Raw genomic sequence first — 14,792 nt, 5'->3', positions numbered from 1 at the left:
TCCCGATTCTCTCTTAAATCTCTCTTTGAATTTCTCAACTATATCTCTCTATGACTAATAGCTATCAAATTACAGGACTATACTAGTATCCTGTAACAATGCCGTTCTTTCTTGGTGCTAATTACGTCATTTGAGTGTTTTTTCATCAAGAGTATCATCTCTAATCTTCTATATCAACAACTGCCCATCAAATGTTTGATTGAAAGATGGAAACTCATAATCCAGAACATGAAGGGCGGAGTAACAAATTTGAACAAATGCTCTCTGAAATCAAGAGTCTGCGAACAACAAGTGAAAAATCTCGGAGAAACATTACCAAATCAAGATTCGATTCAACAAGTAGGTCTGTTCCTAAACTCGAAATTCCTAAGTTTGATGGCATTAACCCTAGACTTTGGATTCGACAATGTTGTAAGTATTTTAGGGTGTATAAAATTTGAGGTAGCATCTTTATGTATGGTTGGTAAAATTAAGGAATGGATATATATATATATATATGTCAGTAATGAAAGGTGCGGATTGGACTGATATTATCTTTTGCTTAGTTTCAAAATATAGAGATGAAATTGGGTTGGATGTAGAAGACAAATTGTTCAAGAATTGGGAGGATTCTTTCAAAAATCATAGAGTTCAATGTGCTCTTGAGTATGAAGTAGTTGTTAAAGATGATGGAATTGAAAGGGGTTCTGATTTATTGTGGAGAAAATAATTATTGACGATAAAATAGGTGGTGAAGATGATCCTGTTGATAGGGAGAAGAGGGTTGTTGCCCTTGTCAAAAATCATGATCAGGAGTTGGGAGGTTGTAATAAAGATTTCAATCAGGAATACAATGGTGGTTTGAAGAACTCTGACTTTGAGTTCATTATTTAAACTGATGGCAGTATTATTGGATGTGGATTAAATGTCCAAAATGATGTGCTTATTGAAGCTTCATCTGTTGATTTTGGTTTGAGTGGCTTTGTGTTATCTGTCATAGAATTTCTCCACCTGTTCTTTGTATGCTTGAAAGATAGGAGAAGAGACTTTCCACAAAATGCAGTGAAAGTTTGAATAAATAGGTGGCTACAAACTATGTTGACATGCTCCAAAAGTGATCATAGAAGGCCGAATAATGGCAGTAGTTGGAAGGGTTGTAATATCTTCTTTACATCTCGATCAAAATCTCATTGCGTAAATAACAAATGCAATGAACCTTGTTGAAGTTACAAACCTAAAAGATGAAGAAGCTCTGGATATGTTTAAGAATACTCTTTGTACTGAACAAACTGAATGATTTTCGGATGAATCATTGGTGCATCAAGTATGCGCAAGTTTACCGCTCATTATCCAAGCGGGTGGTAAGGCACTGGAATTCATGATTTCCAGTTTGTGGAAGGATGCATTTAGAAAAATTGAAGATTGCAAGGTTGTACGTGTTGCGGAAAATGAGCCAGAAGAATATGCTTGTTTGAAGTTGAGTTTTGTTCACTTGCCAGAAGATGCAAATCAGCGTATGTTGTTGTGTTCTATTATACTTGGACTTGCAGCTGCGTTCAATTTTATTGACAAGCCAGTTGATTTAGAAGTAGGCTCGCAGCTTGCAGAGGGCAGAAAAACAAGAGTACGAGTGATGGTTGAAAGTCTCAAGTCAGCTTTATTGTTGCTTGAAGGCGGGACTGCAGGATATTTCAAGTTGCATGACATAATCAGAGACGTAACAAGATCCACTGCCATCAAAGAGATGCATTTATATTTGAAAAACGTGACTGGAGGTTGGCCGATAATTCTGCAGATTATGGTATTGTGAGACTGTAAAGTATTTAGCAAGGATGTCACTGTATTAGATTCAGTCCATAGAATTGAGGGAAGGACTCTTTCATTGCTTAATATAGACTTGAGGGCAAGTCTTTTTGAACGGGGAAGGAATGTTAGGGGAGTTTAGTTCTCCTGTAAAAAGGAGCTTATAATTCATTTAGAAGTTATGTGAAATTTAATAACAAAACTCTATTTTTCTCATCCCGATTCTTTCTTAAATCTCTCTCTAAATTTCTCTGCTCATCTCTCTCTAAATCTCTATTCCTACTTCTTAATCTCTGAAATTAAACACAGAATATATGCATCCCTTTAACAATTTTAGTTCTCCTATAAATAGGAGCTTGTAATTCATTTAGAAGTTATGTAAAATTTAATAACAAAATTCCGTTTTTTTCATTCCTATTCTCTCTTGAATCTCTCTCTGAATTTCTCAACTACATCTCTCTATGACTAATAGCTATCAAATTACAGGACTATACTAGTATCCTGTAACAATGATATCAGAGCCATTCTTTCTTGGTGCTAATTACGCCATTTGAGTGTTTTTTCATCAAGAGTATCATCTCTAATCTTCTATATCAACAACTGCCCATCAACTGTTTGATTGAAAGATGGAAACTCATAATCCAGAACATGAAGGGTGGAGTAACAAATTTGAACAAATGCTCTCTGAAATCAAGAGTCTGCGAACGAGTAAAAAATCTCGGAGAAACATTGCCAAATCAAGATTCGATTCAACAAGTGGGTCTGTTCCTAAACTCGAAACTCCTAAGTTTGATGGCATTAACCCTAGACTTTGGATTCGACAATGTTGTAAGTATTTTAGGGTGTATAAAATTTGAGGTAGCATTTTTATGTATGGTTGGTAAAACTAAGGAATGGATATCTATATATATGTCAGTAATGAAAGGTGCGGATTGGACTGATATTATCTTTTGCTTAGTTTCAAAATATAGAGATGAAATTGGGTTGGATGTAGAAGACAAATTGTTCAAGAATTGGGAGGATTCTTTCGAAAATCATAGAGTTCAATGTGCTCTTGAGTATGAAGTAGTTGTTAAAGATGATGGAATTGAAAGGGGTTCTGATTTATTGTGGAGAAAATAATTATTGACGATAAAATAGGTGGTGAAGATGATCCTGTTGATAGGGAGAAAAGGGTTGTTGCCCTTGTCAAAAATCATGATCAGGAGTTGGGAGGTTGTAATAAAGAGTTCAATCAGGAATACAATGGTGGTTTGAAGAACTCTGACTTTGAGTTCATTGTTCAAACTGGTGGCAGTATTATTGGATGTGGATTAAATGTCCAAAATGATGTGCTTATTGAAGCTTCATCTGTTGATTTTGGTTTGAGTGGCTTTGTGTTATCTGTCATAGAATTTCTCCACCTGTTCTTTGTATGCTTGAAAGATAGGAGAAGAGACTTTCCACAAAATGCAGTGAAAGTTTGAATAAATAGGTGGCTACAAACTATGTTGACATGCTCCAAAAGTGATCATAGAAGGCCGAATAATGGCAGTAGTTGGAAGGGTTGTAATATCTTCTTTACATCTCGATCAAAATCTCATTGCATAAATAACAAATGCAATGAACCTTGTTGAAGTTACAAACCTAAAAGATGAAGAAGCTCTGGATATGTTTAAGAATACTCTTTGTACTGAACAAACTGAATGATTTTCGGATGAATCATTGGTGCATCAAGTATGCGCAAGTTTACCGCTCATTATCCAAGCGGGTGGTAAGGCACTGGAATTCATGATTTCCAGTTTGTGGAAGGATGCATTTAGAAAAATTGAAGATTGCAAGGTTGTACGTGTTGCGGAAAATGAGCCAGAAGAATATGCTTGTTTGAAGTTGAGTTTTGTTCACTTGCCAGAAGATGCAAATCAGCGTATGTTGTTGTGTTCTATTATACTTGGACTTGCAGCTGCGTTCAATTTTATTGACAAGCCAGTTGATTTAGAAGTAGGCTCGCAGCTTGCAGAGGGCAGAAAAACAAGAGTACGAGTGATGGTTGAAAGTCTCAAGTCAGCTTTATTGTTGCTTGAAGGCGGGACTGCAGGATATTTCAAGTTGCATGACATAATCAGAGACGTAACAAGATCCACTGCCATCAAAGAGATGCATTTATATTTGAAAAACGTGACTGGAGGTTGGCCGATAATTCTGCAGATTATGGTATTGTGAGACTGTAAAGTATTTAGCAAGGATGTCACTGTATTAGATTCAGTCCATAGAATTGAGGGAAGGACTCTTTCATTGCTTAATATAGACTTGAGGGCAAGTCTTTTTGAACGGGGAAGGAATGTTAGGGGAGTTTAGTTCTCCTGTAAAAAGGAGCTTATAATTCATTTAGAAGTTATGTGAAATTTAATAACAAAACTCTATTTTTCTCATCCCGATTCTTTCTTAAATCTCTCTCTAAATTTCTCTGCTCATCTCTCTCTAAATCTCTATTCCTACTTCTTAATCTCTGAAATTAAACACATAATATATGCATCCCTTTAACAATTTTAGTTCTCCTATAAATAGGAGCTTGTAATTCATTTAGAAGTTATGTAAAATTTAATAACAAAATTCCGTTTTTTTCATTCCTATTCTCTCATGAATCTCTCTCTGAATTTCTCAACTACATCTCTCTATGACTAATAGCTATCAAATTTCAGGACTATACTAGTATCCTATAATACTGTTGTGATCCGTACCCGCTCGTTCCCATCTCACTGTTGAGATTCTCGGGTTCATTGGAAGAACTTTTAGCGTATTTAGTTGATAAAGAGGTTGAGTTTTTTTTTAATGTTTTAGAGCATTAGCTTTTGTTTAAGTTTAAAGCACTTGCTTTTTTAATGGTAATTCACGTTCTATCAAAAAAGTGAAAATAAAAATGGATCTAATTGGTAGAATTAAAAATCACAAAAGTTCACATTTCACGACAGAAATTTGTTAATATAATTGGACATCTGTACCTCCGATCTAAGCTTAAATTACGTTCATGTTTAATTATGTGATGTTACATCAGAAAAGATGGTGTAGACTGAATTTCTTGAGAACGTAAATTTATTTTTAATTTTAAAAATATTTATATTCAGTATGTTAAGTGATTCGAAAATAAATCTGCTAATTATTAAGTTGAGTTATTTATTTTTCTAACCGTGTTTCGTAGTCGATTAAGGATTTGTCTCGGCTGAATTTCTTATAAGATAATGAAATTTGCTTTAAATATATATATATATATATATATATATATATTAAAATACTAAAAAGTATTTTTTTTGTTAAATTTATTAAAAGAAATGTGACATATATTCTCCACGTGGCAACAAGACATTAGTACACAACACAACTAGTTGAAACACAAGATAAAATACGCAGCAGGCGCAATCATCTCCCTTCACACATACAACAACATTAACTCTCCCTCGCTAACCTACGCACTTGTCTTCATCAAAGCAACTTCAATGGCAGTTCCTCTTCAGCTCTGCCGTTTCTCCGCCATCACCGCCGTGTTCTCCCCGGAAAACAAGCTCACCACCTCCCGGAAACCGAGTTCCGTTCGTTGCCAGGCCGGAGAGCCACCAGCGCCGGTAGTAACTATCGACTCTGAGTTTGATGCTAAAGTGTTTCGAAAGAACTTGACGAGAAGTGATAATTATAATCGGAAAGGTTTTGGACGTAAAGAAGAGACTCTTGAGCTCATGAACCGTGAATACACCAGTAAGTGGACCCTGTACGCCGAAGGCTAGCGGCTGCGGGGTACGATAAAGATAAAAGTTTAAGTGTTTGTGTTTATTTGATTTTTTCGTATTAGCTCGCGCTCAGGCGAGACCAGTTTTAGCGTAAAACCAAATATTTGTACAAATTTTCTAAGGGCAAACGCTAAGAATCCGTGCTTCAAAATTTTAAAATTTTGGAGTAAAATTTTGACAACTCACCAGATACGGATTCTTAGCTAGAAATACCGATATTTGTATATTGAAATGATATTTAGGTTGTTATTTGACTTTATTTATAGACTTCAGGTGAGAATAGTTTTATTTGATTTGATTGATTTATTTATTTATAGACTCGCGTTCAGGTGAGAACAGTTTTATTTGATTTGATTGATTTATTTATTTAAAGACTCGCGTTAAGGTGAGAACAATTTTATTTGATTTGATTGATTTATTTATTTATAGACTCGCATTCAAGTGAGAACAGTGTTAAGGTGAATATGGAATGGATTTTTTTTTTTGATATTGGAATGATATTTGTAGGTGATGTAATTAAGATATTGAAGGAGAATGGATTTGAATATACATGGGGAAATGTGAGAGTGAAATTAGCGGAGTCTTATGGTTTTTGTTGGGGAGTTGAAAGAGCTGTTCAGATTGCTTATGAAGCTCGGACACAGTTTCCGGATGATAAGATTTGGATTACTAATGAAATCATACACAATCCAACTGTTAATAAGGTATTAGTCCTAGTTCTTTCCGAATTTTTGAGTTTGTATGTGTGTTAATTGTGCTGTTTTCGGTTGAATTTAAGAATAGATGTAGCTATTTATAATCGACTAATGTTAAATAATAGCAAGTCGTACATACTGCACAAGATTCTCATAGCAGCAAGGTCTGGATAAGGTTTGATAAATGCATAGCAAAAAGACAATTGATCATTGCTAAGATAAAATTGATAGATAACTTTTGAAGGTGCAATCTTGTTGTGCCACCACATGTTTTGCTAATCACGCAGTTTGGAAAATGGATTCTTTCCCTTAATTTTCTAGTTCTTATGAATATATTTATATGTTTGGATGGATGGAGGAAATGAGTTTTGACGAATATCCACTTCAAAGTAGTTTATTAGTCAAGGTGAGCGGTCTTTTTGGTACTCCACTTCATCTCTTAGTGTTTTACTTAAGAATCATCTACCTCCATTTTCAAACAAATTATATGCGTTAACACAAGATGTATGAATTCTGCTACTACATCGTCTGTCGATGTTGCTTCATTGACTGTCATGTTAGGGTGGAATCATTATCTATTTGTGCTTTTATCTGCACTATCTTGTCTCGTGGCATTTGATTTTAGGTTTCTGTTGTAAAGTGGTTGCTTGGAAATTTACTTGTATTTTTGTAAAGGCTGCTCTTTTGGATTACTTGATCTCACCTACAAGTAGCTAGTTATAGTTTTTTGCTTCCTGATCATTACTAAGTTGCACCAGTAGTCCCAAAAACCCAGCCAATAAAGTGCAATGTTACGTACCTGATAGTGGTTTTGGCCAATAATCTGGTTTAGGATTTAACGACTTAACGTTTATTAATTTAATGGTTGATGAATCAATGAATTTGCCACTGTTGAATGGTGTTTCTTAAAGTAAAAAAATGTGTTTTATATCGAGGCTAAGAGAATGAAGAGGACATATTTTTTCGTTGATTTCTTTTTTTTGTTGTTTCTTGACTAGTTACTATTAAATATTAATATATTAAATGTTCACATTTCAAAGAGTCTGCTGGTAAATTTATGCATCTAAGAATATATGGACTTGGAAAATGCGGTATCTCTATGTTCAATCTCTCTTTTTTAATTATACCCTTACATTTTCAACTATTCAGAATGCTCAGTAAAAGACTGTGTTTGTTATCTCAGCGGTTAGAGGATATGGAAGTTAAAGATATCCCAATCACAGATGGTAAGAAGCAATTTGATGTTGTTGACAAGGGTGATGTTGTGATTTTGCCTGCTTTTGGAGCCGCTGTGGATGAAATGATGGTCTTAAATGACAAAAATGTCCAGATAGTTGACACTACATGCCCCTGGGTTTCTAAGGTACTAATTGCATGCAATGGTCGTGGTTAAGATGATCCCCTTGCCCCTGTTTTTTTAAATTTCTAGTGCATCCCTTCTCATGAGTATATGCGTTCACAAGACAGGTGTGGAATACTGTTGAAAAGCACAAGAAGGGAGAGTATACTTCCATTATCCATGGTAAATATTCCCATGAGGAGACCGTAGCTACTGCATCTTTTGCAGGGACATATATCATTGTGAAGAACATGGCAGAAGTATGCATATTTTGAATAACTTCGGTTACCCTTTCTCTTTTTTTCATCATAGACAGATGACATTACAGAAATTAGATAAGATTTAATTTCTTTTTTGTTTTTTTTATTGAATAGGCAACATATGTATGTGATTACATTCTTGGAGGAAAACTTGACGGATCTAGCTCAACCAAAGAAGCTTTCATGGAGGTATAGGCATAAAAACTTCATTATTTACCTCAGTGTTTCAATAATTTATACACTAATTTGACACGATTTGTTTTCAGAAATTTAAATTTGCTCTATCTAAGGGATTTGATCCGGACACTGACCTTGTGAAACTCGGAATTGCCAATCAAACTACCATGCTTAAGGGAGAAACAGAAGAAATTGGTAAGTTCTGTTTTAGTTTCAATCATAGTACCATTTGTTTATCTATTACCTTCAAATGATATTTTTAGCATTCTGAAAATACAGGGAAATTAATCGAGAGGACTATGATGCGAAAATTTGGAGTTGAAAATGTCAACAACCACTTCATGAGTTTCAATACTATTTGTGATGCCACACAAGTAATTAACCTCTTTACCAAGGATTTTTGCATATTACTTGCAGATTTAAAAAGTTTGAAAATGTTATGTGCCACTCTCTCCTGCACTTTGCCACATATTCCAATATTTGTGTCATTCATTTAAGTTCATCACATACCAAAATTAATGTAGGAGAGGCAAGATGCCATGTATAAACTGGTGGATGAAAAAATTGATCTTATGTTAGTGGTCGGGGGATGGAACTCAAGCAACACATCGCATTTACAAGAAATTGCAGAGGAACGTGGAATCCCATCATATTGGATTGACAGCGAGAAGAGAATTGGTCCTGGAAACAGAATAAGTCACAAGCTATTGGTAAGTCTGAGCAAATTACTCCCCGGTTTTTGTTCCTTTAAAAGAATTTGCAGTAATTGACAGAGATTTCTAATGATTATTTGATTTCATGTGGTTTTATTCTAACAGCACGGCGAGCTGGTCGAGAAAGAAAACTGGCTACCAGAGGGTCCTATCACAATTGGTGTAACTTCTGGTGCATCTACTCCTGACAAGGTAAACTCACTAATGGTTGATTGCATAACTATTTTTTCTGGAGTTATAAATTTGATTTTGCTAGTTACTACCAACTCCTTTTGCTTGTTCCTTGTGGCTTAAAATTCAAAGTTTTGGCAGAAAAGAAATTTCAATTTTAACAATTTACATGCATATTGCAAACATTGTAGCTAGTATAAACTATTAGAGATTGACATTTATTCCCGATAACTGTATCTAAATGGACTTGATCAGGTTGTCGAAGATGCACTTATCAGGGTATTTGACATTAAACGCGAAGAAGCCCTGCAAATGGCCTAGACTATGGTTTCATGCTTAATACAAACATCTGTATCACAAGTTGAGATGGTGGAAACTAGAATGAAAGATCTGCATCTTCTGTAACTAGATAACACTTCTAGATATATGATACACAGCATAGCTTTTTACGATCTGTTATTTCACGCATCAATGTGTACTCGATATAGTTTCTGGAATGTAAAGATCATTACTCCTGAAATGTCTGTTGTGTAAGATATTCAGCATTAGACAAAAGTTGCAGAAAATTACTTGATTGGAGATTCAGATTCTTCCTTTCAATATTAAAGTAATTGCAAGAAATTTATCTATATCATTTCATAAGACATTCATGTCCCATTTTGAACAAAAACTTGCTCAATAGATTGAAGCTGCTGCAAAAGATGAATTTCATGTCAAAAGAATATTACCAACATACAGTGATTCTTTCAAGTCTAAGAAGTATAGATCAAACACAAATTTAACCAAGTACTGGTTAACAAACTTAATAGAACTCTTTTACTATTCATCTCAGGAACAATTTTACATTGTTTTCATGATATTTATGTATAATTTATTCTCAAATTTGTCATCTATACTTTTCTTTACAACATGTACAATACAACTGTAACAAAGAAACCACTACTCACCTGGAAAATCCATATAACCTACTAAAGACTCTGAAGTAAAAAATCTACAACCAAAATATATGTAGTCTCGCTTTTAAATCATAGGCTGCTCAATCTTACTTGTATCCTGTTTCTTCTGTTGCTCTCGCGGATCAGACTCTTTAAAAATGGTGTTCCGCTTTTTCTATCATTCTTCTCTAACAAAAAGTGCAATGTGTGCCCTTCCTGATGCTTACCAGTTGGTATCTCATTACTTAAACTGCGTAGATGCAACTATTTCCGGCACTTGATCGAGTAAGCGATTAATTGCATCAGGGAATTCGGCCTTTGCTCGATTAGTCTTGCCTCCGACAACTACTGATGTCCCATCTTGTAATGCCCATATCTTTATTTTTTTTTGGAGAATAGCAGAGAAAAAATGTGATGATCAGGTAACAGATTCAGATATGAGGAATGCCTTTAAAGTGCATTTGAAAAATCTAACCTAGGGATGACCTTTAGTCCTTTACAATAACAAAAAAAATGAAGTAAAAGAAAACAACCTGACAATTTTCTGGACCTTGACAAAAAATTTATATATTTACTTTTAACTATTAATTTAATAGAACAGAGGGCAGACAAATTAAAAATATGAAGAAGAAATTTGACCTGTGAATGAGATAGAAAACTGATGCAAGTTGTGAGCATTAGAGCTCCAAATCCAGCATAGACAACCGGTACTCCAGGGTCAGTCTGTAATACAATTAACATTCAATTACCTTACTGAAAGGGGACAGAAATGCACTTCGAAACAGAAATTGTAATAGTTTTTGTAGGCGTTTTCTGATGGACTTGTCATGTCCTTTACCTTCAAGTTCAGTCCACTGCTACCTATTGCATCTAATACAACAATTTTTGAGCCATCGATCTCGATTGGAAGCTTAGAACTTGGTCGTCGAATTCCTGCAAATTTGCCTTCTTGATCATAAAGGACAACTGACTGGAGATCACGAGCAAGCATAGATCTGTTTTAAACCGAAAATTGAGGACATCTTCAGAATGAGGGAAAATCATATCGAATGAAAAAGAGTATAAACCTTGTAAATCAATTAATACTAGAACTAGAATAAAAGGTCTTATGCATGCATACATTCCCTTGACATTTGGCGAATCAACACTTCCAACAGGTAAAATAGTTCCATAGAGCTTCTTGTCGCCTCCATTCATTTGTAAAGGTGCCATAGCCAAATTAAAAGGGCCCTCGTCATCTTTGAGTACTTGTAGTGCAGAAATACTCCAATCTGTCTGATATATAGTGATCCCACCATACCTTAGAGGATCATTTACTTTGATTGTTTTCCTCAATACCTCCTTACCCTCAAGGTCATATAGTGAAAGATCAGTGTAAAACTGAGAAACCTGAAACATTAATCACGTGATGAGAAAAGAATAAATAAATAGATAGAACAAACCTAAAAAAAGCTTTCGCGTGGTCCCTTCAAAGGCTGCACACCTCTCCACTATCATAATATTCCATGTAGAACTTGTTGACATGAACCTCGGTACTAAAAGCATCTGAAGGAGTAGATAGAAATCCACTTGGTTCCAGAACATCTCCGGCCACAAAGTTGAGACCCTGTGGAACTGTTACAGATCCTCTAAAGCTCCCTGCTGCACTAAGGGTTCCACCAGCCATTATTAATAGCAATGCAAAATGTACTCCAATTGGAGCAAACCGTCCAGCCAGACCCTTAAAAGCATACAAGGACGGCCCTTTTAGGAATACCTACATAAGAAAAGAAAAGCACAATTAATCTTAGAAATCAGAATGGTCGGAACATTCTATTATCGGAAAAATTAATCAAAACCAAGACGAACTCCATACTTGTATTGGTTCATGTTTTACTTGAGCTATATGACATTCCGTAATGAACACATTATTAAAAGCAGGATGCATTGTTAAAAGTAGGATTTAGGAGAACTAGTGTGACAACCCGGGTCAAAATCAGGGCCTTAATCAGAATTAGATCTAATCCTGAATTCTAATCACATATAAGCCCAAAGTGGTAAGGCCCAAATGAAACAACTTAGGTAATTTAGAAGCCCCGGAAAATCAAAATTTGGTTGTGCACTTGGAAGTGATGCTCTAACTTATATACCAAAAAAAGGGGTGTTACAATAGTTGCATTAAGCATATGATAGTTTCTCTCAGAATCTAATGAAAAATGTTGGGACCTACTGTGTTCCTACATGGGAAGTAGGGAAAAACTGAATGGATAAGAGAAAAAGATAAATCGAAGATAAGTTTGCATTGTAAATTATTAACCTCATATCCAGCCCCCATTAATATGACACCTAAATCTTGAACTGAGGCACTGGGCAGAGTGTCTGAGAATTCCTGCTTTTTAATTTTATCAGGTGAATGTACGAAAGACCACCTGCAAGATAGAGTTACGTTAAATAGAGAATCAACTTCAATCATCTTCTTGTTTTAAAGGTTACGAAATTCTTAAATCAAGCCAGACCTTCTTGCTACCTTAACAATGGGGATTTGGGTTGTAGATGTGCATGCCATTAGAGATGCTCCAAGTAGAGCCAAAATTCCAAGGAAAATTGGAGATGTGAACATGTGGTCAAAGCCAAGAGGGAGAATCCATCGCCACGTCAAGAACCCAAAGACAGGGTTCTCTTCAGGATACCTTTGGACATAATAACCTGGTGCCTCACCTTGATCAATGAATGTTCCTGCAAAATCAAAGAGAAACTTAGATCCAAACTATTGGAGCACTTGCAACAGTTAACAAAACCTAGATTGCCTACCATCACATTATGCGACATTAATTCCACCAAATGTTTTAATTGAATTTAAAATATTCAGGAATGTAAGTTTGCTCATCGTAACGTACTTTGCAATCAACAGAACTCTCATTTACCGGCTCTATATAGTCAATTGGGGTTTTTAGTTGATGTTACTCTTCAGTCACCTTTATTCAGAAAAAAAACTGCCGATTTTTTAACCTAAGACCTGAACTCGACATTATTTCACATTCTTTGTTACAGGGGGGTAGGATTTTTTTAATGATAGTAACTTATTTCAATACTTTTCAATTGCTCCAAGTAGTTCTGGAGGGCCTGCTTTATACCCCGTCCAAGAACAAAACTTGTTTGGTCCTTTAGTTTAGCCCCTACCAGATACCATTAGTACCGAAAAGCCTGTGAGCATTCTGTGTAACTATGTTACATGTTTATTCTAATTCATTCTACATTTATGAAACAATGGAGGTTTGCTCTTCTTTCTTTATAATATCTACCAATTATTAGAAAGAACAATAAAGCGAAATCCATGACTATAATAAATATAACACAAACAAACTTCTTGCAGCAAACATTAACATCTTACCAGTATCATCTTATTTTAGTATGCTGTTGCAGACTTGCAGTAAACATTAGTAAAATTTTAGTTTTTATTCTTTTAGGTAATCTAAAGATAGTTAAACATACATAGAAGTAATATTTACTTTCTTAGTTAAAATATTATTGAGCACTCCATGTAAAATAAGTCAGTTTATTTAATTTGCATATATGTGCCATTTTTATCCTAAAACTAGTTTACAAAATAATGTTCCTTTAACAAGACTTAAAAAAAACATTTACCAAAACGAACACGACCCGAAACTCGAAATTATCTGCCTTAAACCAACATAACAAGTCCAAAACAAAAACCCAACTCACAATCACCAAAATGCACATACCTATAGCCATCAAGCCAGCAATGGTGAACATTTCTCCAATAGCCAAAGACAAATTAGACAAAACAGACAACACCTTTTTCGAGTATCTCTTCACCACCATTTCTCCACTAGTCTTTTTCTTGCCAACTTTTCTCTCAAAATCATCACTCTCTGAGCTAACACTACTCTTCTCTGACAACAATGGTGCCTTATCATCAGGCCCTTTGATCAAGTTCTTGGTTTTTACAGATTCTTTAGAGGCTTTAGTGAGCTTGCAAGAAACTTTTAGTGTTAAAAAGTTGATATTTTTTGTGGTTTTGATGGGAAAGAAAGGTGATTTAATGAGATGGGTTTGTGATATTGATGAAGATAGATACATGGAAGTGTGTGTGATGTTGAGACTGAGAGCTAGAGTTTCCATTGATGAGATGAAGCTCTATCTTCTAGTTCTGAGGCAGAGAGATGTTATATCCTTTTACAGATATTTTAAGTTTTTAACTCACTTTTAGAGAGAGTTGCATTTTATATTTAATGGCCAAAACTCAATTTTATATATCTATTTTTATAAATTGTAACTAGCATTCCTTATTTTAAAATTTGATTCAACATCCCTAATTGTTATCTCGTAGACTCTTATAATATATTTCATCTTTTTTATTTGATAATAATTTATATATATATTTTTGAAAACAATAATTTGGGTAAAAAATATTGACAAATTTTGACACAACTTGGATCAGATTGCAAGGAGATGCAAACCTCAATTTCTTAAAATAAATAGATAAAATTTATTTTTGACCAAATTTAAGTGATGTAAAATATAATAATTTCTTATATTTAAATGAAATGATAAATAACTTTCAATTAGGTGAAAATATCTTTCAAACGAATCACCCATCAATTATAAACTTTGAAATTGGCCATACTCAGTTTGCTATGTTAACTATTTAACAAAAAATTTTGAAAAGAAATACTTAATATATATTATGAACAAAATTTAAAGAATCCGAAATCTTTAAAAAAAAAATTGTAAAAAATCTGTAATATTCACAAAAAAAATTAAAATTTTAAAAAAAATCACCCAAAATTTTGAAAAAAATTCCAAAACAAATCAAAAACAAAATCTAAGAAATTCAAAAAAAATTGAATAATCTAAAAAAACTAAAAAAGAAGTTTGGTTAATTTTTTTGAAAAATATGATAAGTTAAATTCAATGTATATGATAAATTGTAATTCTAATGGAATTTTGTTATAATAA

At 34.2% G+C, this 14,792-nt stretch overlaps 2 protein-coding genes across 2 annotated transcripts; one reads left to right on the top strand and one right to left on the bottom strand.

Moving 5' to 3' along the window:
- The first annotated feature begins 5,166 nt into the window (after nucleotides 1-5,166).
- LOC141683793 (4-hydroxy-3-methylbut-2-enyl diphosphate reductase, chloroplastic-like) lies at nucleotides 5,167-9,477 on the top strand. Its single transcript, XM_074488559.1, has 10 exons — nucleotides 5,167-5,511; nucleotides 6,051-6,247; nucleotides 7,422-7,601; nucleotides 7,706-7,837; nucleotides 7,952-8,026; nucleotides 8,104-8,209; nucleotides 8,294-8,388; nucleotides 8,539-8,724; nucleotides 8,833-8,919; nucleotides 9,154-9,477. Exons 1-10 carry the CDS (start codon nucleotides 5,256-5,258, stop codon nucleotides 9,217-9,219), a joined length of 1,380 nt encoding a protein of 459 aa, XP_074344660.1. The 5' UTR covers nucleotides 5,167-5,255; the 3' UTR covers nucleotides 9,220-9,477.
- A 211-nt stretch (nucleotides 9,478-9,688) lies between these two features.
- LOC141686896 (cytochrome c biogenesis protein CCS1, chloroplastic) lies at nucleotides 9,689-14,030 on the bottom strand. The gene is made up of 8 exons (XM_074491989.1): nucleotides 13,556-14,030; nucleotides 12,329-12,548; nucleotides 12,130-12,241; nucleotides 11,317-11,589; nucleotides 10,954-11,222; nucleotides 10,672-10,828; nucleotides 10,473-10,556; nucleotides 9,689-10,209 (listed from the first exon to the last, which is right to left on the bottom strand). Exons 1-8 carry the CDS (start codon nucleotides 13,953-13,955, stop codon nucleotides 10,075-10,077), a joined length of 1,650 nt encoding a protein of 549 aa, XP_074348090.1. The 5' UTR covers nucleotides 13,956-14,030; the 3' UTR covers nucleotides 9,689-10,074.
- Between the last annotated feature and the right edge of the window lie 762 nt (nucleotides 14,031-14,792).

Source organism: Apium graveolens, chromosome 9, assembly GCF_009905375.1.
Source record: "Apium graveolens cultivar Ventura chromosome 9, ASM990537v1, whole genome shotgun sequence".
Lineage (NCBI taxonomy): Eukaryota > Viridiplantae > Streptophyta > Magnoliopsida > Apiales > Apiaceae > Apium > Apium graveolens.
Note: the sequence above shows the minus strand (reverse complement) of the source record. Positions and strands in the feature narration are given on the sequence as shown.

Excerpts from the sequence above, each read along its gene's own strand:
- LOC141683793 (XM_074488559.1), top strand. The coding sequence starts at position 5,256 with ATGGCAGTTCCTCTTCAGCTCTGCCGTTTCTCCGCCATCACCGCCGTG. Across the intron at positions 5,512-6,050 it reads CATGAACCGTGAATACACCA|GTGATGTAATTAAGATATTG; the intron begins GTAAGTGGACCC and ends TGATATTTGTAG. Across the intron at positions 8,027-8,103 it reads CCAAAGAAGCTTTCATGGAG|AAATTTAAATTTGCTCTATC; the intron begins GTATAGGCATAA and ends ATTTGTTTTCAG.
- LOC141686896 (XM_074491989.1), bottom strand. The coding sequence starts at position 13,955 with ATGGAAACTCTAGCTCTCAGTCTCAACATCACACACACTTCCATGTAT. Across the intron at positions 12,549-13,555 it reads TGCTGGCTTGATGGCTATAG|GAACATTCATTGATCAAGGT; the intron begins GTATGTGCATTT and ends TTGATTTTGCAG. Across the intron at positions 10,210-10,472 it reads GTTTTCTATCTCATTCACAG|ATATGGGCATTACAAGATGG; the intron begins GTCAAATTTCTT and ends AAAAAAATAAAG.